The sequence below is a fragment of the Coffea arabica genome, chromosome 7e (assembly GCF_036785885.1).
Source record: "Coffea arabica cultivar ET-39 chromosome 7e, Coffea Arabica ET-39 HiFi, whole genome shotgun sequence".
In the NCBI taxonomy this organism is placed as follows: Eukaryota; Viridiplantae; Streptophyta; class Magnoliopsida; order Gentianales; family Rubiaceae; genus Coffea; species Coffea arabica.
Genome location: NC_092323.1, coordinates 542,361 through 568,121, shown reverse-complemented (window position 1 = coordinate 568,121; position 25,761 = coordinate 542,361). Strand labels below are relative to the sequence as shown.

The window sequence follows — 25,761 nt, the reverse complement described above, 5'->3', positions numbered from 1 at the left end:
GTATTTTTTGTCAGGTTGGATTGGGTCTTTTTATTATCAAGCTGTTTGAATAATTTATTTGCCTATTTCAACAAGGTTTTACGTCATTGAACAGAGCAAGATATTAAAAAGCTTCGGTGAGATATTGATTTAGTAATTAAAATTGAAACTTCAATGATTCGAGATTTTGGTTTAATTGCCCCCGTTCCCCTATCCTCTCCTGTGCTTAAAAATTTGTTTATTTCGTTTACCCAAGCATCTCAATAGATTAACTTGATTTATCTTTAAAACCTATTTATAATAAGTTTGAACGAGATAATTTCATAAAACTCCTTTTGAAATTATAGTAGTTGATACATATCACTAGATTCACTACTAATGTTGGAGAAATTTAAAAATTGGTATATTTTTATGGTTTTATTTGCCATATGACTTGACGAAGATATTACAGCCTTCTTTATTTGAAAGTTAATGCGGAAGACTAAGGGGGGAGTTCGTTGTTAGTAATGGATAAGAGGAAAAAATGGAAATATAAGTAGTCACGCTAATTTTACACTTTACAAAGACAAATATATAATTGAAAAATACTATTGACAGGGAGAATTGGATATGATAATAAAGATTGGAATAATTATAAGTAGAAAATTTTGAATTCAAGTACTTCTTATAAAAAATTAAATAAAAAGGCTCCGGAGGAAGTTTCGCGCAAAAGTGTTAAACTATTAATAGGATTAGGAGATGTCTATTAGTATATACAATATAATTGATATTATTAATTATACTAATAATTATATATGTGTACTAATACAAATTATTAATTGGTTATACTAAATTTACTAATACATTTATACTAAATCCCTAATTACACTTAATACAATAACATTTTTTTTCTTTAAAAAAAGCACAAGCACAATAATGAATTAGTGGTTGTATTTGTGCCAAAAGTGAAAACTTGACTACTTTAATTATATTTATTTTATCATGTTGGATTGTATTCAAATAATTTTTGTTAGATTGTTTTTATAAGTTTCAATTGTAAAATTACAATAAATAATAATTTGATGATGTGTTGATATTTTAGTACTTGATTATTTGCTAAAATTTAACCATAATAAAATTATATAATAAATTTTTATTAGCTCCGCGGGAGCAACGGGATGGGGGGAGCGGAGGACGGGGGATGAGGCGGGGGCGGGGGATGGGGGAGGGGTTCCCCACCCCAACCCCGCCCCGTTGCCATCCCTAACGCCTCATTTCCCATCATTTATATCAATATTAGTGACTAACGAACAGGTGTGCGTAAATAATAAACACTCATTAATTTATATAAGAAAAAGCTTCATACGACACATATGCATACACATATAGTGACAATTATATAAATTTTGAATTTGAACTCCAACTTCTGTACAGGTGTTATGAATCCAACGGTGATAATATATAATCTGACAGTGTATAAAAGATTTACCTTTGATTTTATCATATGAAAGTTACTTTATTAGATAATTTTTTGAAAAGTATAATGTAAAGATGATTGGTTAGTTGGTAGTTATCTACAATTATGGATAGCTATTAACATCAATTTAAAAGTGTAAAACTAAAAAAGGAAGATAATTGTTTAAATATGATTGGTCCATTTTTTCCTTTTTTTTAAGGTAAGTTTTTTTTTTATACACTATCAGCATATATATATTTTTTATAACAGTGAGTTTAGATCATGCTACATAATATAAATTTAAATTTAAAATTCAAATTATGTACATATGTCATGCATTCATAGTTGCCAATATAAAAAAAAATACTGTAAGTGCATAAATAGTTAATATTTGTTTTAAGGATAAAAAAAAAGATATATTACAAGAAAATATACCATTGTGTGCTTTATATATGACCAATGGGAAAAGCACATCCTATGGGTGTGCAAATTAAGTTGTTATTTATGAGAATCAATGGAACTTTTTTGGAAAAAAAAAATTATTTGAAGTGGTAGTTATTAAAATTCAAATATCTATCTTCAATGAGTCTTTATTTTTTGTGAGGATAAAATTGAAAAATTAAAAGATGTAAAAAAATTTTAACACCAAATGCCCTTTTCATGCTTTATAGTATATAGATACATATAGAAAGATATAGATTAGGTTGCCATAGTTCAATTACATAGGAAGAATTCAATTGATCATAATACTGGCAGGATTTTTTTTATAAAAAAATTCCCAAATAGATTTTCATTTTGCTCATGTGTACAGCTTGATAGCTTATACAACATTGTGGAAGATGCTTATTGTTGCTTTTGTTGAAGAACTAGTTTTGGGTATGATAAGCTCAGCTTAGTTATTTGCCATGTTTGAAGATCCACCAAATTCTGTTTTTGAAAGCTGACTGGACAAAAATTTTAATATACCACCCCATAAATTTTCCATAAAGAAATCATCTTCACATAATGAAAATTAAGATAGGTACATTTGTCAACTCAATTGCTAGTGAAGTATTTACAAAGAAAAATGCTTTCCCATTTCATTTGGCTCGACTCTTTTTGCTCTCAAGCTTGGCATGCATGTGTAGTACAGCAGTCACCGCCGCAGTTTCCTTTCCTCTCTGCTCTTCTCTTCTCTTCTTTAGTCGCAATAGCAAGCTCCCTTTGTTTTGTTTTTTTTTTGAGCTCCCTGAGTTTTCCAAAGAGGAAAGAATTTAAAATTTTGTCTAGACCTCAAATTGTCACCGATTCCAACCATCAACAGGAAAGAAATAGTAAATAATCTACTCTTATCTGTTATTTGCACGGGATTTAAAAATCTTTTACGCAATAGACTAGTGTTCTGTAGAGCTTGACCGGCGTGTTTAGCTAATTTTTTGTTTGGTGCTTAAGAAAAGAAGAGTTGAAAAGAGGACAGAAAAAATGCGAGGTAGAACGAAATTAGAGACCAAAAGAGAAGCGGGCAACAGCGCGAATCGCGAATGCCTCTAAGCCCCCAAGCCCAAATCCTCAGAAAGAGAACGGAAGACGCGAGAGAGAGAGAGAGACCACAAGAAAGGAAAAGAGAAAAAATGAAAAAATAGCTGAGGCCAGAAACAACGAACTATTCCCCACCTCCACTCGCAGATGCAGGGTGGGGATTGACTCGCCGACTCACTGGCTTGACTCACCGGTGACTCACTGCTCTCTGCCCCCCTTTTCCTTCACGACTGAGAGGAAACTTTTTTGGGGAAGAAATATAAGAAGGGGAGCCTGCCCAGCCCCCGAATCGATTCCGGATTCGTCGAGGGAGTGAAGATGTCAGACCTAGACAGACAAATAGAGCAGCTCAAAAGATGCGAACCCCTTAAAGAGTCGGAGGTCAAAGCTCTTTGTCTCAAGGCTATGGAAATTCTTGTCGAAGAGAGCAATGTTCAAAGAGTAGACGCCCCTGTCACCGTGAGTCCCAGAACCCTCACTCAAATAATTATCTTGCTGCGCTTTTTTATTGCTGCTGTTATCCTATTTTGGCAATATTTGATCCCACGGAAGTTCTTCTCAGCAGTTTAACTATTCTGGTTCCCTATTTTTCAATTGATGATTGGGTTGGGAGCTCCTGAGAAATGTGTTGTGTTTTTGTTTCTTTTTCCTTTTACATTGGAGAATATGAGGCCCCTAAGCCAGTAGATTCCGTAGTTGTTTGGCAATATGATAGTGTAATTAACGGTTTTGGATTGATACTGGACACTCCAGTCCTGGACAATTTATGGCAGCTGAGTGATGATATTTGGTTTTTGTCACTTACATGGTAGTTTGGGTACAATCTGGTTTAGAATTTCAAATCTTGATGTTTAATGTACAAGTATTCTGGCTATTGTAAAATCGGTGCTTCGGAAACAGGTTCGCTTCTCATAAAGAAATAAAAAAAACAATTAATAGGTCAAAGGAAAGAAGGGCTTGTTTTCATTGAGGCATGGGTGTTTCTGTAAAAGCAATTAAGGTTGAGGTTCTTAAAGGAGACAGTATTGTCAAAGTTTCTTTACTACTTAGATGGAAAGAGTGGACATTTTGTAATCGAATAAACTCAAAAAGACAATAAGGTTACATTGTAGTTTCCTTGTTTTGCCTCTTATGCATTATTTCCTTTCAGAGAATAGTGTAACTATTTCCTTTTTGCAGTTAGTTTAACTGAGCGTTCTAGGGCTCATTAAGTAATTAGGCTTTGATTCCATGTGGATTTTTTTCCATCTTAGATTTGGTAGATCTTGAAGATGTCTATCACAGATATCTATAGATGCCGTCTTATTGTTGACATTGTAGTCATTTCCTGGTCATTGTGGATTCCACTTGTCTCTAAAACTGTTTGTAGGGCAGACAAGACCTATAGGCCGCTGGAAAATGAGAAATTATAGACATTGAAAGCATGTATAATGAAATAACATCATCCGGGAAGGATGTTGGAAACTGCTTTACAGAAAGTAGATTCAATTTTTAATTGGATGTGTCAAATGAAGGAGATATCCTGAAGTTATTGGCCAAGGATTACTATAGGATAGCTTTTAGGATGCCAATATGGGGCATAGGAGTTGTTCATTCATTTAAACTGTTCTTTCCAAGTCTCTTTTGTTGAAATTTGATTTGTATGTACTTTGGCCAATGACTTCCTCTGAAAAGATTGTTTGCAACATGTAAAGCTACAACATAAGGTCAGGCTAAGACTAAGTACAAGCCATTGCTAGGAAACCAATGGAGGAGTAAGTGATGCTAAAAAGGGACAACTTGCTTGATCAATCACATTTTTCTTTCAGACTCACAGAAAGCCAGCCCCTTTTGTTGGTGGGTTTTTCACTCCTCAGTGGGTGTCAGAATTGTTTCGTACCACAGATTGTGTTTGGTAGACTACTATGTGCGTAGCTCAATCAGTTGCCAAAACCCCAAAAGGGTTTGGGGGGAAATGGGTCCCTTAACAAATTTGAGAGTAAATAATGACATCCCCCTTTCGCTTCTTGTCCTCCTCTTTCCTTTGTGTTCTCTATTCTCTATGCCAATCATTAGAAGATTGTTTGCACCAAGAAGTTTTGTAAAGCTACAACAAAAGGTCAAATCAGGACTAAGTATGAGGCATTTCTAGGAAACCAATCAAATAAACAGTCATGCTAAAAAGGGAAACCCTGTTTGATCGAACACACTTTGGGTTTTGACTGTGAGAAATGTTATGAAATGGACTTCTGAAGAACAACAGAAAGAGTTGTCAAGGTTGGAAAAATGAAGCTCTAGCCTGGCTGCCTGGAAAGACTTTTAACTAGACATGCCAGTGAAGCTTCACTTGCCTTGATGTAGCCTTTCTGAGTGTCGCGCATTGACAAAGTTGGATGAAAATACTAGTAAATACTTCAATGACATTAGACCCTTTTATGTTTTTTCCCCTCATGTTCTGAATATTGGTTGCTTCTTTTTCAAACAGTTCTGTCAACCACTCTGTAGACGTGGAATTATCCTCTTATATAAATCAAATGAATAGAAGGTGACTATGCTTTAATCTAGTTCCATTAAAATGTAATTAGGGGAAGGCCGTTTTTGCTTCACACCCTAATCTTTAATTTATGGCAATTTGCCTATGGAGTGAAATTAATGCATAGTGGAATTGAAATTCTGAACCAGGTCAACTTTCTTTGAAGCTTTATTCAGTGGTTGAGTGCTTTTATGACCCTTTTTTATTGTTCCTCTCCCATAGACTACTTAATGCACTTGGAAGATGATGCCCATCATTGAATTCATTTGCCATTCTTTAACGTCTTGCTGAGTAGTTGTTAGTCTTGTACTGTGGAAAGTCCTTTTAATTATAGCAATTTTAACTAATGATTCTTTCCTTGGCAAATGCAGATATGTGGTGATATTCACGGGCAGTTTTATGACATGAAGGAGCTGTTTAGAGTGGGAGGTGATTGCCCAAAAACAAATTACTTGTTTCTTGGTGACTTTGTTGATAGAGGGTTTTACTCAGTTGAAACATTTCTTCTCCTCCTAGCTTTAAAGGTGATGAAATTCCCTTTAGATTATTGTATACATGTCTATGGTGCCTAACCATCTCTCCTTCAGGCTAGGATTTGCTTTCTGGGGAGGGAGGAGCTGGCATTAGAATTTCATTAGCTTAGAATTTTTTTCCCTTTATCTACCTTTCATCATTAAGGTAACAGTCTATCGACAATCTACTAGTTTACTTGTTTGAGATTTATCATGCCTTTAAATGGTTTTAAGTTGAAAGTTCATATGTTTATCTTTCCTTTAGCCTGGGTGGTAGCAACCTAATCACTTGGATCTCTAACACTGTATATTGCAATTATGGGCATGTTTCCAAGATGGTTTCATTTCTCTTCCTATAGATTTTTCGTACTTCAAGTCATTATGCTTGCTTCTTTCTCTATTTCTATAGATTTTTGCGTAGTCATTTATCCGTTAGTATACCTGTTTCTTCAACTAGTGGTTGGGAAAATGTCAGGTAAGATATCCAGATCGAATAACGCTAATAAGGGGGAACCATGAGAGCCGGCAGATTACACAGGTCAGTTCATCTTGATTTACGGTTTTCAAATTCATAGATGTAATTGTACTTTTCCTGTTTATGTTGTAGTTTTTTATTTTTTAATTTTACCTTGTTTTTAAACCCAGGTTTATGGATTCTATGATGAGTGCCTGCGCAAATATGGTTCTGTCAATGTTTGGAGATACTGCACTGATATATTTGATTACTTGAGGTTTGCTACTTCCTAGTTGTTGCTTGACAAAATTGTCCATAGATTTTTAGCGGCCTAGTTGCAAGAAGTGTTTACCTAACAATATCCTGTATTATGATCCTTAATCATCCATGACATCGGAACTGCTTGACTTGCCCCTACAACTAGCTAGGGTTTTCTTTGAGGATCACTCTGATTTATTGTGACATCCTGCTTATCCTGAGAAATGCTTGGAAAAATATTGTCTGTTGAACTAGTTGTTTGCTCTTCTCAGGAGAATGACATCTGATGGCTCAAATAATCTGGTTAAATCTCACTGACTTGTCTTGAGGTCCAATCTCCCTGCAGGTTTTGAAAATTACATGGATCTCTCTTTTTGGGTTAGATAACATCATAACATGTTAAACAAGCCTCGTGAACTAATACTAACATCATTACAACTTGCTGGCATTATCAACTGAATTTCTTGTATCTCATAGTACCTTTTTAAAATTATCTTTTCAAAGATGATAGATTGGGGGCTCGCTGTATGGATATTCTGATTCTGTGAAAGACCTGATATTTTCAGAAGGCTTCCCAGAAGAAGACTGTGTAATTCCAAACATTAAGAGACATCCTTGTAATAAAACTTGACGACGCAGTAGATTTCTTGTGATCAGAATTTTAGCTACTTATAAATTCACTCGATACCATTGATTTGATTTGCATGAAATTTTGCGCTCTGAATTTTGGTGACAAATTTTCGCAGCCTGTCGGCTCTCATCGAGAACAAGATATTTTCTGTCCATGGAGGTCTTTCCCCAGCAATTTCCACATTAGATCAGGTTTAAAATTTCATCCTGAATTATTAGCTTCTAAATGTGGGTGGTGTGTGTGTCGTTCACACTGTGGTTCTACCTACTTGTCAGATAAGGACAATTGATAGGAAACAAGAGGTACCTCATGATGGTGCTATGTGTGACCTCCTTTGGTCTGACCCAGAAGACATTGTTGATGGCTGGGGTTTGAGTCCTCGTGGTGCTGGTTTCCTGTTTGGTGGCAGTGTTGTCACTTCATTCAACCATTCAAATAACATCGACTATATCTGCCGCGCACATCAGTTAGTGATGGAAGGTTACAAGTGGATGTTCAACAATCAGATAGTTACCGTGTGGTCGGCTCCAAATTACTGTTACAGGTAAAATGGGTAACCATGCATTCTTGAGTTCGGTTGCTTGGGACTCGATTTTTCTATTTACACGGATGAGTTACAGATGTGGGAATGTAGCTGCAATTCTTGAACTGGATGAGAATCTTAACAAGGAGTTCCGTGTTTTTGAAGCAGCTCCACAGGTCGGTGCTTTAATTAATGCATCTATGGGGCTGGTGTTTTGTCTGTGTTATCACCTCCTTTCTTTTTCACTTCTGTCTCATGCATTGAATAATAATGGCAAAATGCAGGAAGCTAGAGGAGCTCCTGCAAGAAAACCCCCACCGGACTACTTCCTATGAAATTGGTTTTGGGGGCTTTCATTTTTTGCCAAATTGTACACCCTAGTTAAGCAGATGATGGTATGATTGAAGAGGCTTACGTGTCACGCTCCAAGCAACCAGACTCAACAGCAGTAGCGGTGAAGCTCCTTGGATGACCAGCAAAAACGGTGCTCTTACTATTGCAATGAATTAAAGTTACTGGGTTGCATTTCTTCAAGATTCCACATTCTTTCACCTCCTGTTTTTATTTGTGAAATTGGTGTGTTGCATAGCTTGTCGTTACATATTTCATTGCGTACAAAAATCACAGACGATCACTTTAAAAGAGAAATGAGAGAGATGATCAAAGCAAATGAGCGGATTCAAGACGGCGTGTGATGTTAAAACTCCATTTTTCGCTTTTGCTATTTTAGTGAAGAGATCGTTTCATCAGCCACGTTGGCGCAGCGAAATATCTCAATTTCTCACGTCTCAGAAATCTTGGTAGCTGCTAGCACACGACGGTTAGTATTTTTTGAGCAGAAAGGCAAACTGAGTGTGGGACATTGTGATGCAGGCTCCGAGTACGTGCATTTCCTCCTAATGCTGAAACATGTCTGGACTCGTCCGAATATGCGCAGAAACGAGCTTAAAACAAACGAGTTTGGCATTGAAAATAGCAAAAAATGGTCCAGGATGAAAGAAAAGCTCTGGTCCAGGCTTTATCACTATCGTTGGCCTTGAGAGTTAAATCTGATCAATGTCGTCATCCCCGAACTCAAGATAGCTAATATCACCATGGCCGTCATCATCATCATCCATCTCTCCAGCGATCCCCTCATTGAGTCTGACGTTATCCGGCAGCTCACCGTAAGCCTTCAAGAGCCTGGCTTCATCGGGCATGTACTTGAGGATGACATCAGCCTTGTCGTCCTGATAGTCCCGGAGGCCAACGAGGATAATGTCGCCGGTGGTGATCCAGACCTTCTTGTGCATTTTCCCTCTAATGTGACAGAGTCTCTTGTTCTGGTCAATGCACATGGCTTCACAGCGGCCATTACCTAACATGCGCAAAACCTGGGCATACTCTTGGCCGTCTTCTTTGAAAACCAGCTCTCGCTTCTCGTCGTCCGCCTCATTCTTTCCTCTCTTCCTGTTCTTGCCCCCTTTGCCCTTGTTTTTTGGCATGATGAATGAGGTGAAACCATAAAACTGCAAGTGCAAATGGGCTCTTCTTTAGCGGGCGGGGGGCGGGGAATTTGCTATTTTTTCGGATGTTTTGTGGCTTGCGAGTAGCGACCCAGGCCCATGAGGGAGAGAGAGTATTGGGGCTTTTCTTTTTTTTTTTTTCAAGAAAAAGAATGAAGTGTTTGGTGGAGGACTCTTCTTGGTTCCGTGGCTTCCATTTGGAATATCATTTTGGGTACCTTACGGAATTTGGTATTCCATGAATTCCTGTACTATGGTTCCGAAAGGTAAATTGGACGTGAGTTTTGCAAACTGTAGCGCCTGAGATTTATTTATAGCTACAAATCACTCAATAACCCCACCCCCCAAAAAAAAAAAAACAAGAGAAGACAGACAGACATTATTGGTAGCCTATGGAAGATTATTTGAATATGATGCATTTTATAATCCAAATTTAATGAATGTGGCAAGGGAGCTCTCTCAATTCTCAAATGGCACGTAACCCATTGATTGGTGAGTTGTCAACAAGAAATCATATTAAAATCGCAATTCCAACCTTGCAAATTAGGGTTGTTCTAGGCAACCCACAAGTTTGCAAATCGCAATTCAAAAAAAGTTTTGTGGAAGTAATTTTGTGAACGTCCACCCAAGCATTAAATGCTTCTTAGCATATCACTCAAGTTGATTTTTGTCCAATTTAGTACAGGAGTGAGTGATGTCGGATGAGGTACGGTAATTAGCAGCAACTGATCCATTCTCAGCTACTACTCCACAGGACAACTCTTCTGAATTCTCCCGAGCCTCGACTGAGAGAGAGGAAGGCAGCGAATAAACGGATCCCCATCCCAGACGCCGGACCGGTGGCAGGCTTATTGCAGTTGGAAGAATAGAACTAGAGATTGAATGATGGTAATTTAGTACCACTACTGTACTCCAGTCTTCAGCTTTTAATTTTACTCACATTTATTGCTCAATTTCTTGACCGATTATCAACGTTTTCCCAGATTACTCATTGGACGCTTCTTTCTGTTCATATCCACCGGTTTTCATAATCTGGTCACCCTTAGAGCTGAAAAGCGTGCTCCTCTGCTGATGATTCATCCCTCCTCGTTTACCTCGTGATTTATGAAGCTCCAGCCAGCTCCCGAACCAGAAGTAATATAGAAAACTCCAAAAAAAGTCTTATCAACATAGACCCCCTTTTGCATTTAACTCCTCCTGCGAGTCATGACCAACATACCTGAGAGTTGCTTTCAAGTTTAAATGTACAATTCTCTCCCACACACGTTCTCATCCTCCAATTGAATTATTCACGTGGGATTCAAATTTGTTTCCATTTATTGAGGTGTTTGCCTGGTTTGAATTTTACTTCATGGGACATTCAGTTGATTCAGCTGGATTATTGGTAGTGCTATGGTTAATGATTTCTTCTTGGGCCTATGTTGGATCTAGTGAAGGGTACATATCTTATGAGATATCCGATAAAGGTCTCGACTTTGTCAAAGATTTGTTAATTGAAAAAGCCGAGACTTCCTTGGTTCCACTTGAGCTGCCTAATATTGAGAAGACTGTCAAAATTCCAGTGATTGGTACAGTTAGCATGGAGGTTTCGAATGTTACCCTCTACAGGGTTCACGTTACTTCCTCAACTGTTAAAACTGGTGATACTGGCATCCTTGTTGATGTTGCTGGCGCCACCGCTAATTTGACTATGCACTGGGGGTATTCCTACAGCACCTGGTTGCTTCCAATCTCAATTTCGGATCAAGGGGAGGCAGAAGTTCAGGTGATACCACTAATAAGTCTCAGTTTTGCTTGCTATACTTCTGAATTATAATTCATGTACATGCCATTGAGCTTTCTTATACGTGTTACTGTTTGGATTAAGCTTGTGAATGATGATGCAGTGTAAATATGCTTTGCATCGCAAAACAAATTATGCGAGCTTACTACTTAAATCCTATCAGTTCATCAATTACTAGCAAAATTGATGCCTTTGTATTGTTTGTTGCCAAAGCATTCAGCCTTTTGCGTGAGGATGTGCAGTTCCTCCCTGCACTGGCTTCTCAGGAACTTAGATCATGTAGAATTGATGCATTATGGAAGCATTAGCATCTGGGCTAGCAAACATGTCAATGTTAGTGCTCGTGTCCGGACATTCTTTGTCATCAGCTGAGTAGTTCAGCTGGAACTAGCTAAAACTAAATGTAACAGTATAGTTAATGTAGTTGCTTACAAAATACCATGTATACGGTGTTGCTTTGCTCTCATAACATCGCACAGTCATGATTGCCTATTAAATTTTTGTCTTTACAAAGAGAATTGATGAAAGATACGTCTTCAAAGATTGAAGGTATGGAAATTGGGCTTTTGCTTGATTTGAAGAATCAGCAAGGATCTCTTAAGCTGTCACTCGTGGATTGTGGTTGCTATGTGAAAGATCTATCCATTGATTTGGCTGGTGGAGCGTCCTGGCTATATCAAGGGTAAAGAGTCATTTGATGCCCTTCCACTTAAGAAACCTCTCTCTCTCTCTCTCTCTCCCCCTTTTCTGGATGCCTGAAGTTATTTTTTCTGTCATTCAAAAATGTGATTTGGACCTAAAACTAAATGAAATGTTGTAGCTTCACTTCCATCAGACAAATGAGAAATTGATCATCTCATTTTGCTTCACAACATCAGGAAGTTTTTCCTGATATTGATTATTTGCTTCTACCATTTTTAAAGATTCACAGTTCGCCCGGTATCCAAAGTCTCTTTGACAGAAGATGGAAATCAGTCCATCAGTTTGATGGGCAATTTAGCACGTCATTGCAATTGAAACCAGTGAAAAGCCATGAGCATAGTTCAAGGAAATTTGCCTCATGTTCTTTGATTATCGTTCTCCATCCCCTTGCTTTCAGCGAGAGGGGCATGAGGTGTTGTCAACAGAGATAGAAAGCCTACTATATAGGTTTCCTAGGAAAAAACACATTTTATAATTGTGGGCACAATGCACTTAGGCGATAATGGAAGAAAATCATCTTAGAACTATAATCTCTATCTTATCATGATAGTGATCCAATTTAATGTTTGGCTTATTATACTCCTGATGAGATGGGGGCTTGTAAAGAATAAACAGACTTTCCTATGAACACACCTGCTGCTTTAGCTTAATAGGGCTACTATGGTTAGCATTATTTTGATCGTATTTCTTGGAACTGCTTTGTGTTGATACAACAGACTAATCTAATGAAATTATCAGGCTACTTAACACACACACCATCCTCATTGGTTTTGCATGACTTTCGTTTTGCCTGTCATTATTCTGTTTGAGCTTCCAACTATCCCTATACTGATTCCTTTGTTGTTTTCAAGATTGGTAGATGCTTTCGAAGATAAAATAGCATCTGCAGTTGAAGATGCTGTTTTGAAGAAATTAATAGGTGCAATTCAAGAGCTTGATTCTTTTCTGCAATCTCTGCCGAAAGAAGTTACAGTAAACAATATTTCTGCTTTAAATGTCACCATCGTCGGTGACCCAAAATTAAGTAACTCTTCTCTTGAACTTGAAATCAATGGTTTATTCAGTCTCAAGGATGAAGCTGCAGTTTCCAAACTTCAGCGTGAGAATGTTGAAGTTCCATTTTCCTGCAATGGTCCAGCTAGGATGGTGGGGATCTCAGTGCATGAGAATGTCCTCGAATCGGCATCTGCAGTCTACTTTGAAGTAAGACTTGAAAGAAAAGTTTCATGAACTCTGATCACTTTCTTTCTGTTAGCTATTCCTTTGGTTCTATGTTTTGTGTTGGTTATTGATTGCTAGCATCAGCTTGTTATTTATAATATCTTCTGATTAGTTGCCAGACAATATTGGGGTGTTAACTTACCTTTTTGTTGGACATCTGTCTAATGATTTTAATTTCGTGTTCAGGCCAATAAAATGCATTGGATTGTTGACAATATACCTGATCAGAATTTGATGAACACTGCTGAGTGGAGGTTCATTATTCCTCAGCTCTACAAACAATACCCAAATGATGACTTGAACCTCAATATTTCTGTGCATTCCAATCCAATATTAAAAATTGGTGAGAAGCAGATTGATGCAACAATCCCCTTAAAAGTGATAATTGATGTGTTGGACGATGGTCAAGTAGTACCGGTTGCATGTATTTCTGTGGTAAGCTTCTGGATGACATTGCATCCAAATCTTGTGAACTTTCTCATTTCACTTCTCAGGTTGACCGAGTTTGGTTGATGCTAGTGTTCTTTTACAAGGATACTCTGACCCACGTTCTGAACTTAAGTTGTCTAAGCTTTCCCATGTTTTTAAGGGTAGTTGTGGACATAAATTTTGATCACATGATTGTGTAATTGGACCGTGCTTCAGTTTAATTACCGTGCATTTCCTGACTGAAAGAGGAAGATGGGAGGGTGACCTTTTGTTGTGACAGACTAGGTCTGATTATGCGGGTAGTGTTTTGAATTGTGGAAGCTGTTTGTTTGAGGATTATTATACCATATCTTCGATACTTAAATACGGGTGGCCTTTGTGATGATCGACCCATTTAGATGGAATGTGACGACGCACAGCTGTTTTAGATACATCATTCATCTGTGATCTTTTGAAAAAGGGACTTCATTTTCCTAACAGCATCGGGAATGGAATGGTCAAGTTAATAGGACTTATGATTCTAGGGGTTGATTTACTTGCAGAAGGCAGTTTATTTTGCCCGAGTTAAGACTTTATTGTTTGTGTTTATCCATCAAAATTTGGCACTGTCTTCCAGACCTTATTATAGCTTCGTTATCGTGCCAGGTAATTAGCGCTGCTGCTTATCCAGAAGTCTCACGTAATGCTCTAGCTGTCAGCGTGAAGTTAAATGAATTTACTATGTCCCAGGATTGGAGCAAAATTGGTAACCTCCACATGTATCTTGTTCAGGTATGTCCATTCAAGCGCTCATCCAACTTCCAACTGGTTTCCTAATGCTGTGATGCGCTTATAACATCATCCTAGTTCCAGCAGTAAAACCTAACAAGCATCAGGCATGTCTATCCAGATTCATTTATAACTTTCTGAAATAGTCGTAATCAGCAGACTTTAATTAGCAAAATTTGTGAAAGGAAATTGTTATAGCCCTTGTGCAGAACGTGAGGGTAAGATGTCTCGTGTAGCCGATAGAAGTGTGTCTCATACCAGCAAGTCAACATTTTAGAAATGGTTAATGATGTGATCGATTTCCATTTTTAACATGACAAAGTGTCGCGCTTTACATGCGTTCCTGTGATTCACACTGACAATCAGTGTACTGATTTGGTGTATGTTTCTCTCCTCTTATATGCTGTGAAAGGACTGTTATATAAGTCAGATAAACTGCAGTAATGGCGTCTAATTTAACCAAGTTTTGGCTCCTCCATGCAGCCTGTGATCTCGACGTTGCTGAGAACTGTCGTCTTGCCTTATATCAATTTAAAGCTGAGCAAAGGATTTCCAATACCAATTTTCCATGGTTTTGAGCTTCAAAATACTGAGCTGCTCTGTACTGATTCCAGGATCATCATTGGCAGTGATGTGGCATTCATTGAAACAGCGCAACCTCATACAGTCTTTGTATAATAATACTAACTAGATCTGCATCGCGATGTAGAAATTTATTTCAGTTTGCTTAGACTCGATGGGGTTGCTCAATGTGTACAGTAGTTTGGGGGGATGACATTTGGCAGTGGTATTTGTAACATGAAGTTATGCTGTGCATCCTAAAAAAAAAAAAAGAAAATGGAAAATAAATTTCTGGAGTGCTGGCTCTTTCTTCTGCCATTTCCCGGAGCATGTCTTCCTTGAAATCTTCGGAGTATTGACGACTGATATCAAATCAGCTCAGACATCATTTCCATCACATTTCCAATTCCATTTTTTGTGGGTTAGATGTCAAAGCTCATGTCTTATTCACCCAAAGCTTATGACTCAGCTCAGGGAGCTGTTTCTGAGATCGAAGTTGGTATCTCGTTAACCTAATGTTAAAGAGGAAGGCCAGTCAATTGTAGCCCGAATCCTATGCACATTTTGCCTCTCAGTTTCAGACTTGTAGAGTAATAATTAGTTGCTACCCTGCATTTAGATCCGACAAGAGGTCTACAATATTTTGACTGTACCTGTGAGAAGGAAAGGATACTAGGAAAGCAAAACGTATTGGTAAAGGACAAATGGAAAAGGTGTTTTCTTTGATGAAAAGAAAGAAAGATGACACATTTTTTCAGTGTAATTATGGGAGAACTAAAATGTATCAGTAACTTTCGAGTAGAAGCAAGTTTATTTACGGACAGATAAGTTTTTAAATTCTGATTTTCAGTTTGACCAATTATCATTTATGATGCAAGTGTATTAAAATGTGCTCGACGTCGAGGCTAATATCATCATATGCTGATAAATACGTGTGTATTTTGTGAGACTGGAATTATAAGTATTGAAGATATATCGCCTTGTGTGTAATAGTAATGTAGTTCAAACCGCTCTAATTTCAGTAAATAAGTCACGGATCTATTTGGTAAGAGAACGAGAGCATTAGACTATTAAAAAAGGCGTGTCATTGCAAAGCAAACCACATATGACCATGAAGCTATCAGGGATTCATGTAACACAAAAAAAAAAAAAAAAAGAAGACAATTTATGATAAAAAAAAATAAGAGTGATGCACTCATATTTCTTTAAGCATTTTTCTTCCTTGATTTCTTATTTATCTTTCTTAATGTCACAATAAACCTATTTATTTCCATCCCAACTAGTATAATATTAATATTGAAAAAAGAAAAAGAAAAAACAAACTAAGCATCCTTACTTATGAATTTTAGGAGCTAATCGAGAACCAACAAAGATTTGGGTTCCGTTTGATAAAACTGAATCTAAATTCTGAAGTCCGAATTCTGAAATCTGAATATTGAAACAATTAATTTGCTGAATTTTAAGCACTGAAAAGAAATATTTGAATGTCTGAATTTTAATGTTAAACCTATTAATACTGTTTGATAAACATTTATAACTGAATGCTTAACAAGTTAAATTTGATAAATTTGCCCTAATATCTTTTCATCCAAAAAAGAAATAGAACCTATAATTTAATCAGCTAAAAATGTTAGGTATGAAAATGACAATATTTATTTTTAAATCAAATTAATATAAAAGATGAAATATATTATATGAGGAGCATGGGGAAGATGTGAAAATCATTCAAAAGGGAGAAACAAGAAATAGAAAATCATTGGATAGAAAATATTAGATTGTTTAATTAGATAAGAATTTTGAACATAATTAACAAACAAGGGTAAATTTTGTAGATAAGATAAGGTAATTGAAGTAGTTCTATTAATTCTTATTAGAATTAAACATTCAATTACGATTCTTGTGCTGAAAAAAATACACACAAGTTCAACAAATGAACTTTCATTTATTAAACACTCAAAACATCTGAATGTCTGAAAAAATTCAGATTCAGCACTTTTTTATGTTATCAAACGGACCCTTAGAGGAAAAAGTATAAAATCGTACAAATTGAGGGGGCAAAGTGAAAAATCGCTTAATATTAATACGATCGCGTTTTCTCTATAATCTCTCCCTCTTTGCCCTGCACATAAGTTTTTGCTGCCCTGTCAACAAACAATATGCACCCCGCCTCACCATAACAACAACTCGCAGCTCTATCTCTCAATTACCCGCCAAAAAGGTAGTATAATTCTAATTTTTAATTTTTAACGCATCGAAAAATTTCTCTTTTTTATTTCCCAAATTTCATCTCAACGTCTCTCTTGAGTCTCTCCTTCCCGTCTCTCCTCTTTTCTCTTCTCTCTAGGGTTTCCCCGGCCTCCTGTCTCCTCATTTTATGGCTTCTCATCTCTCTTCTCTTTGCAGGTTTCTCCCAATTCGACGCCGTTTATGGTTTTGGCTTGAGTTAGGGTTTTGTCAAGGATGGATTCGGTTGAATCCGGGGTGAAATTGGGTGAGAAAAGATCGGCCGAGGATACCGCTGGAGGAGGAGGAGGAGGAGGAGGAGATGTTCCGCCGGCGAAGAAGCTGAGGCATGGAGGCGCTGTGGTTGGTAATATGAGGAAGGTGGCGGAGATGGTTTTGGTGTTGGCGGCCATGGGGAAGATGAGGGGAGGCAAGGTTCCGACTGGTGTTGAGAAGGAGATTATGGCGGCCGCTCGAGAGAAGTTAGTGGAGGTTTGTGAATTGTTTCCGCCCAAGGATGTGTTTCCCAGGGATGTTTTTGGGGCACTTATTGAGGATCTCGGGCTTAATAAGGTGAGGGAACAGAGGTTAGGGTTTCGGCCGCCCAAGATTACCATTGCTGAGAAGTTATTGCTTTCCAAAAGAAAGGTTGGTTTGATTTTCTTTACATAATTTTGAACTCTTTAGTTTTTTATTTTGTTGGTCTAAATTTTGTTTGGATTGCATTCAGTTGGTGAAATGTGCTGTTATTGAGTTTGGAAACAGAGGAGAACACCTTAACAGTTCAATTTGACTGTGACTATCATACCTTTCTGGGCTGTAAAGAGAATGTTCATTTAAACGATGGGTTGTGGTGAGAACTTGCACTGAAGAATTTTGGCAGTGATTTTCCGAACAAGAAATCTACTAGTCTTTATGGCTAATCAGATAAACTGTATTCTTCAACTAGTATTGCAAAGCCATGATTAGTTCTGTTATAGAAAGCTTGTGTGAATGTCCATGTGAGTAGTTGTCCAATCCATTGGCTTAAACAACTTTTTACAAGACGATACCGCTAAAAAGGAAAATTTGAAAAGTCAAATTATAGGCGGGAAGGCAGTGCTTGTTATTTACATTGAAGTCCTTTTATGATGCAGTTATCTTCTTTTGTCGTTAGGGGAAAATACTGTCGTTGAGAAAAGTTGATGGCTTGTAGGATGACAAATTTAGGCTACTAAAGTTCTGCTTGCTCATTTACTTGCTCGACTTTCTAAGAATTGACTTTTAGCTGTATTTGTGGATCCATGTGCCGAGTTAGAATATGGATGTATTTGAATAAAACGTGTAGTTGTTCCATGTAGCGAACATTTAACGGGCATAAGAATGCACATCCATGTGTTTGCATGCCGTCATTATTAGCTTTCCTTAGTTTCATGCTATCTCAACACGTTACAAACACTTTTAGTTTACCCGGTGTAAATGTTAATCCTTCTGGCGGTGGGTATTCATAATCGAGTGTAAAAAACAATTATTGTATTTTACTTGTTTGTCGGGTGTAATTAAATGCACATTGCAGCCAATTACTCTTTTTATTTCTGGTACTATTAGTTCATAGTATAAGTTCCTGAATATGCTGAACTTTGAAAAATTGAGAGTACTTGGTAATTCTGTTGTCCTTGAACTGATTTCCTGTGGTTAAAGTATTTTTCTTTGAGGTCTCAACTTTAGCACCTTCTGTTGAAAATTATTTGGCTTAGAAGATCAAACTTATTTTGATTTTTTTTTTTTTTAAATTTTCTTCTAAGATGTTTGATTTTTTGTTTGATGTATTAACTGAAGGGTACTCAGTTAGGCGCTAATATCTTGTGTGTGTGCTATTATTTGATAGCTTTTTGACTGTAATTATTTTTTCTTATTATGATTAACAGTTTCTTTTGATATTATTAGCATAGGGTTTCTCTTTTCTAAGCAGTGTCAGAATTGGATTCTGATGTTTTGCAGCATTAATTGATCACTTGCATGGTTGTAGAATGCTGTTTACAGATCTTGGTTTACATATTTTTCTTTATCTTGTGCATAATCTTCCTTGTTTTTGGCTGCACCTTTAGATGGAAAAAGCTGAGGACTTTACTCTACCTTCTGCTCAACACTCATCGCAAAGATTGCATACAAAGTCTGGTGTGGCGGTTGAAAATCGTGCTCCACCCCCTGCTGGCCGTGTTTTTGCCACAGATAAACCTAGTCATATACCAATTTCTTCTGGAAGCTTCCAACCTTCACCTCTAGGTCATGTAGCTGGTACAACATTGACATCTTTACCATATCAGCTACCTACAAGTGAAGTAAGACCAACAACTCCCAGTGGATTGCCCTCCAGTAATATGGCAAGGGATGCTACTCCAGTTGCATTGCCTAGGATTGAAAGATTCAGGTTGGATGGAAGACCAAATGGATCTTTGCCAACATCACAAGTGCAAGGTAGCAATCACTTCCTTGTTTTAATCGAGGAATGATTAGTGATAGGTACTTTTGCAATTAATTACCTGATATCTACAAAAGCAATTCTTTTCTGAGTTGAATGTGCTGTATACTATTTGGGTTGTGCATTGCTCTCAACATATATATTATCAAGTAGACTAAGTAGACCCTTGCACAGAGTAAGTATTGAATTTGCTTTAACTATGCATACTTGGTTGTTGGATTTTCTAGCTGATGTCCCTTGCAAACATCTGGCTTTTATGTCTAGAAGTGGTTTCTGGTATTTGTACCTTAATAACTTTCCTGGATTCACAAAAAATCTTTACGTAGGATTTCTGTTTGTGAATAAGATGTCTTTGGTGCTCTATTAATGGAACTTCAGAAACAAAGTCTTCCCTGGAAAATGGTTGGTCTTAATTGTACTGATCTCTATGGTGAACTATCAGGTCACCAATTTCCATAGCATTGTAAAATGATGTGTCATGTTCTTTTGATGTGCAGCAAATTCTTCTGGGGATCAGCCCTCTGTCAAAACGCCAGCTTGGTCTCTGCAACCCCAATCTACCGCACCCCCTAAAATTGGAGCTGAGAAGGTGCCTGCGAAAGCTACCGTTAAAGTTGAGGGAGCAACTGATGCCAAGTCCAGAATAGGCCCACAAATTGTAATATCAAAACCACCAGTAACTCAGATTACAACTGGAAATCATGCAGTTGGTGTAAATCAGCATTTGCAAGGCACAAACACTATTCCGGCTCCCATACCAAGAAATACCCATGCTGAAATTGGTAAAATTGTTCAAAAGTTATTACAGCCACGGGTTTCTGAGCGCCCTGTCTGGACTCCACCGTCTAGGGATTACATGAACAAGGCTTCGACTTGCCAAACATGCAAGTCTACCATAAATGATGTGGACAGTGTTCTTGTTTGTGATGCTTGTGAGAAGGGTTATCACTTGAAATGTCTCCACATAAATAATCCAAAAGGAATTCCTAGAGCAGAGTGGCACTGTGTAAAATGCTTGCAGTTAAGCAATGGGAAAGGCTTGCCCCCTAAATATGGTCGTGTCATGAGAAACAATAATGTTCCCAAAGTGCCTTCTGGTGCAGCTGCTCTCCCATCAACTCCAGATAAGAAAGCAGCCGCTCTAGATGTGAAGGTGAACCAGCAGAAGATAATGGTTAATGGGAATGCTGCAAGTCAAAGGGCCTCTACTGGTAATAGAGTAAGTAGTCATAGCGATCCAACATCTGCATTGAAGGTGGAAAATACAACTGAAATACGAGGGAATACTATTGTTGGCAAAGGAAAGATGGATGACAAGTCATCTTCACGAATTTCTTTAAATAATCTAACAGAAGCCTCCTGTCCAGACTCTGTTTCTCCTACTTTGTCATCAGTTAAAGGCCTGTGTGAAGAGAAACTGCTAGAGTCGAATTCACAGACTCCTTTAAAATCTGAGACAGTTCTTAGTTTCTCTGCTCCGTCGCAGTCCCCTGGCAACGCAGAAGATAATCGCCAGCCAGGGGCACCAAATAGTGCTGTTCTGTTGCAGCAATCTTCACAAAATGATCAAGGGACTGTGCGAGCTATTCCTGCTGAAACTTCTGCAGCCAGTTCTGGATTTGCAGAGCATGGAAAGTTTCTACCAGATTATGTACACAATGTGGATTGGATCGGCGGTATACTTAAAGTCGATGAGGAGAAAGCTTTCTACCAGTCTTGCTGCATTAGAGGAGTTGTCTACAAACTCCATGATCATGTTCTTATTCAATTCAATGATAGATTGATTCCCTCAAAACTTCAGGTACTAATATAGGATAATTCAGGTCTTGTGGGACACCTAAATGTTTTGCAAGTTTCATATACTAATCCACAAATTACTTTATAAACTGATGGGCAGAAAGCAATCATAGGGATGCTTGATTCTACCCTATGAGTGGTTGACATTATTCTAAATTTGAAAACTGCATGTACCAGCTAGGTCTGTCCGTTGCCCTGATATTTGTCCTACGAGTGGTTGACATTATTCTTTTGATATTTTTCATCTCATTTGCTCTCAATTTCTGAGTTGCCACTTCCCTCAGCTCTGCACTAGAACTGCTATGTACTTGGTAAAAGTAGAAGGTTGCTTTTTGAAACAAGTTAATCCCTGACGTTAATGGAGTACGAAAAAAGTGAAAAAGAAAAGACGTGAAATAGCAATTAGTTATTGCTGATCTTTTTGATTGGATTGCCTTGTTTTCCCTTTGCAGGCCATGTGGGAGGATATTAAGATGAAAACTAGGTGGGTGAGTGTCAATAAGTGCTACTTTCCTGCTGATTTGCCACAAGCCGTTGGCCGTCCTTGTGGCCTGGAAAGCAGTGAGGTGAATTTTAGCTTTTATTTCCATGCATTTATTATCTGTTATGTTAATTTTTTTCCCGTGCTTACCCAGTTACAAGCTTTCAGTTCCTATTGGCTAGCATCTTCCTTAATTACTTTTATCCGTTAGAAGATGCTAATAAATTGAACAAGGTTTCTGTAGATATAGTTGACAGACTTTGAGACAAGATATAATGTTCAAACACCATATTAAAAATTAGAAATGTGGAAGAAATTGGTTGGTTAAGCTTTCAGGTTCCCAGGCGACAATTGACTGGAGAGTACACCAAAAGTTTTACCTAATGAGAAGCTTTCCTTGTGCTTTTTCTAAATCATGTTGTGTAATGATTGGATGGCAGAGTATTAGCCAATATCACCAAATGTAAAATGAATAAAGTTACGGTCTGTCTGATATATAGTGGGCTTTTGGGTAAATTGAAGATGCATTTAATTGTAAATTGATAAGCCTAAGGAACTTGTCAAGAACTTTACAATTGATGGAGAATTCGATGGTGGTGGTTCTATTGCGGTCTGGAGTTGGATTTTCAATTTCAAGTGTTTTATCAATGAAGAAGAGAATGGATTGGGGCATGAACAAAATTAACTACTTAAAAGTTTCACTTGTTACTTGAGAAAATCATGTCATTGGAGTGATTAAAGTTTAACAGCTCAGAAAATTTTGATAAAGGAAAATCAAGAACTAGTTCTCTGCTTTATGAATTTACAATTTAGCTAGACAATTTGGCCCTTGCATTGTCTGGTTTGACATGTTTACTTTACTAGTTAATGTATGCTCAACTCCTTAACTTCCGTCTTGCTCTCTGTAGGTCTATGAGTCTACTATTAGTTGCACAGTAATGGCTGGCTTGGTACAAGGCCTTTGTGAAGTTCTTCCTCCTGGAAGATTCATTGAAGAAAAAGAAAAGAGAACCAATGGAGGAAAGAGGCCGAATGAGAGTTTACGGCCACTTTACGTATGCAAGTATGTTGCTACATAGTTTTATTGTTTAATCATGCACTAATCTTCTGTCAAAGGTCTATGATTGTGAAATATCTCTGTTAGCACCTTTTGACTTTCTCATCTATTCTTCCAGTACGTGTATCTCTATTATACCGAAGCTTGTTATGAGTTTTGATGCATCTATTTTTATTTTTGTCTGACAAAAATTCTAGCTCTCTTTAATTCTTTAATTTTTAAATGTCTGAAATTGAAATGGTTTAGCAGTGAAACATTTATTTTCTTTGATTAAAAATCTTTGTTGTGTCCATACGAAGAGCCACCTTCTCATGCCATGAACTGTCTAGGAGTCCCTCCTGTGTCTGTTGTCTCTTTCTCTGTATGCATTGTATGTGTGAGTACAAGTGCTTGGAGTGAGGATAATTGATGTAGATATCCAGCATTAAGAGATCGGATAAAAATGGTTTGTGCTGGGGGAACTATATTTGTGCATATATGTACACTAGTACCTATAATTTTCAGGAATACTGATCAATATATTGGACTGCTTTGTCAAATTTAAAGCCAAACAAATTGTGGCTGTTCTATTGTTGATGCTGGATGCTTCGGGTCAGAATCTTGAAATTTAACATAATACTTATTGCAGGAGGGAAAACCTATTGTCATTGACACTTGCACCACCGATTATTGCTGTTTTTGTCCTTGTTGCCTTGTTTTGGTCTCTGATTAATTCTTAAACTTTTGGCAGATGGATTTATGATGAACCAAAAGGGCTGTTTCGTGATGTTAACTGCTAATCAGTCAATTACCCAATCATTTTGGGTGTCAATGTCCTTGGGCTTTGGATGCAGCTACCCTCTACTAAGACTTTCTTCAGGTAAAACATCTCCCAGTTCCTTTTTCCCTGCCAGGAGGGGTTCACGGCAGTGGATGGGGAGGGGGGTGTAGGGTTTAGGCTGTTGGGTTTGGTATTCTGGTGATATAATCTTTCATGTTCCTTTGTAAGAGTAATTTGATTTACAACCTAAATCCAGCATTTTGGTTACATAGATTCGGCTTGCATGTCAAGTATTGGCAATATAAGCATCTTTTTGGTCTGATGAAAAGTTTGGTCGCAATTCTGCTCCAGTGTCTTTTATTTGTGCCCTTCTATCATAATGCCTAACATTGTAGAGTGCCAGGCCAACTTATCCAAGCAATTCCCCACCCCACCCCCCCTGCTTCTTCCCCTTTCTGCCCTGACAACATAGGCCATTGAAAAATCCAGACTATTGATGAGTAATATTTTGTTTGCATTCTTCTGAAGTAATGGACATGGGGACTTAGGCCTAAGCTGTCAGAAAGAAGTACTTGAAACTTTTTATCTAAAACTAGAATACCGGTTCCTCTTTGATTTGTCTGCAGCTGATTGTAAGTTGTGGGCTTATGAACAGGTGGTGGTGGCAGCAGAGGCCCCGGGACAACCAATGGTGGAATATTCAGTTCGTGTACAATCTGTAGTTCTTTTAATTTGGTTTTCTTTTGGGCTAGAAATTATAGCTTTTACAAGTACATGTATCGGTTCTCATAATAGTTTATTGAAAATTTTCTAGTTGTAGTCCAGAGTAGGAACCTTGTCATGCCCTTTTCTATTTTTTTTTTGGGGTCAAAATTACTCGACATCCTGGGTGACTTGGCGTATCTGATATAACTGGCTGTTTTCAGCTCTCTTCCGCAATTGCCTAATATGTTGTCCTGGATGAAGACAATCACAAAGATAGAAATTAATATGTTTTTTTCGATCATTATGAATTATTCGTGCATTTTTCGTTTGGGGCTGTAATAGCAACTTTTACTTCTTAACAACCAAGTCCGTCGGGAGTGGGTGTTTTTATTGAACTTCAGTGTAGAAAAATAATTGTTATAGACGGTTAGAAGGTGTGTGGTTTTTTGGCTTTTTTTAAAAAAAAAATTTTTTGCGATATTTTCTTCGTTCCCTTCTCTGCCCCTCCCCCTACCTACTCCTTGCACCCCGGTAGATGACCTATCCATCACTATTGCCCTCTTTCACCGCTATCCCTCCCTACTCCCTTCCCTATCTTTTGTCCTTGCTCCTTTCTTCCTTTCCCTTTCTTTCCTCCTATTCTTCGCCCACCATCCACAATCTAGACCAGATCAGTCATGGTTGGATGGAGGAAAAAGAAGAAAAGCGGAATGGGAAAAGGAGAAGGAAGAAGGGAAATGTGGAAAAAAAAGGAACAAGGGAAAGGGAGGTGAAGGAGAAAAGTGGAGGAAAGAGTGGATGAAGGAGAGTAGAGGTGGCGATGATGGCAGAAAGGTGCAGCCATAGGCGTGGGTTTTTGGATGAGAGAGGGGGAGGGGGAGAAGTGAAGAGAAAGGGGCTTATTTCGATTGGTGGTAGTTGGGAGGAGTGAGAGTGTGGTGGTGGTGGTGGAGAAAGAGGTGATTATGTTGTGTTGGTGTGTTTGTAGATTTTGTTGGAAATAAAAACTAATTTTTGACAAAAAAAAAATCAAAATATTGAGTTATTATTGATAAAATGTCAATCTTTTCTTTCTAAAAAGATTACCCAAGTCAATTCAAGAATATAATTGTTGGATAAATTTTTGTTTTTTGCTAATAAATTTTGGGGAGATTCTAAAATTTCCTTTGGGTAATGAAATAAGTGTTCTTGACTCTTAGGTTATAACAAGTTTATAAATAAATCAACAATGAAATAAGTGTTCTTAACATTTACATTAACAAGTTCATAAATAAATCAATATCATCACTGATGAATATATATTGAGAGAATAATATTCTAAACGGACTATAGGATTTCGTCCAATTTAGATGCATAACAAGAAATAATTCTTAGCCAAGTTTAAAATTTGAACATATGATATACATACAAATAATTTTCTCAAGTTTGGATGCATAATAAGCCATTTTTATTCAAGTTTAAAATTTGAACATGCGATATATATCTA

At 37.5% G+C, this 25,761-nt stretch overlaps 4 protein-coding genes across 8 annotated transcripts; 3 read left to right on the top strand and 1 right to left on the bottom strand.

Annotated features, from left to right (window-relative positions):
• Positions 1-2,529: 2,529 nt before the first annotated feature.
• LOC113688932 (serine/threonine-protein phosphatase PP-X isozyme 2) lies at positions 2,530-8,507 on the top strand. Of its 2 annotated transcripts, XM_027206758.2 has the most exons (8): positions 2,538-3,391; positions 5,816-5,968; positions 6,432-6,494; positions 6,602-6,687; positions 7,415-7,490; positions 7,575-7,843; positions 7,920-7,998; positions 8,107-8,507. In XM_027206758.2, exons 1-8 carry the CDS (start codon positions 3,251-3,253, stop codon positions 8,155-8,157), a joined length of 918 nt encoding a protein of 305 aa, XP_027062559.1. In that variant the 5' UTR covers positions 2,538-3,250; the 3' UTR covers positions 8,158-8,507. The 2 variants fall into 2 exon arrangements, 1 of the variants encoding a protein (XP_027062559.1); XR_003448150.2 differs by lacking the exons at positions 7,920-7,998; positions 8,107-8,507 and adding an exon at positions 6,941-7,014 and having other exon boundaries at positions 2,530-3,391; positions 7,575-7,649.
• Positions 8,508-8,684: 177 nt separating this feature from the next.
• LOC113690487 (eukaryotic translation initiation factor 1A-like) lies at positions 8,685-9,409 on the bottom strand. Its single transcript, XM_072060397.1, has one exon. The coding sequence runs from the start codon at positions 9,304-9,306 to the stop codon at positions 8,866-8,868; it is 441 nt and encodes a 146-aa protein (XP_071916498.1). The 5' UTR covers positions 9,307-9,409; the 3' UTR covers positions 8,685-8,865.
• Positions 9,410-9,673: 264 nt separating this feature from the next.
• On the top strand, positions 9,674-15,109 carry LOC113690486 (putative BPI/LBP family protein At1g04970). Of its 3 annotated transcripts, none has more exons than XM_072060396.1 (8): positions 9,674-9,800; positions 10,013-10,215; positions 10,311-11,092; positions 11,653-11,792; positions 12,664-13,015; positions 13,220-13,468; positions 14,108-14,233; positions 14,714-15,109. In XM_072060396.1, exons 3-8 carry the CDS (start codon positions 10,679-10,681, stop codon positions 14,906-14,908), a joined length of 1,476 nt encoding a protein of 491 aa, XP_071916497.1. In that variant the 5' UTR covers positions 9,674-9,800; positions 10,013-10,215; positions 10,311-10,678; the 3' UTR covers positions 14,909-15,109. The 3 variants fall into 3 exon arrangements, with proteins under 3 accessions (XP_071916497.1, XP_071916496.1, XP_071916495.1); XM_072060395.1 differs by having other exon boundaries at positions 9,679-9,819; positions 10,008-10,215; XM_072060394.1 differs by having other exon boundaries at positions 9,682-9,819.
• Positions 15,110-16,897: 1,788 nt separating this feature from the next.
• Positions 16,898-24,576, top strand: LOC113689633 (uncharacterized). Of its 2 annotated transcripts, XM_072059103.1 has the most exons (8): positions 16,898-17,009; positions 17,195-17,662; positions 19,102-19,471; positions 19,973-21,276; positions 21,725-21,838; positions 22,662-22,816; positions 23,541-23,669; positions 24,226-24,376. In XM_072059103.1, exons 2-7 carry the CDS (start codon positions 17,252-17,254, stop codon positions 23,587-23,589), a joined length of 2,403 nt encoding a protein of 800 aa, XP_071915204.1. In that variant the 5' UTR covers positions 16,898-17,009; positions 17,195-17,251; the 3' UTR covers positions 23,590-23,669; positions 24,226-24,376. The 2 variants fall into 2 exon arrangements, with proteins under 2 accessions (XP_071915204.1, XP_071915203.1); XM_072059102.1 differs by lacking the exon at positions 16,898-17,009 and having other exon boundaries at positions 17,094-17,662; positions 24,226-24,576.
• The last annotated feature ends 1,185 nt before the right edge of the window (positions 24,577-25,761 follow it).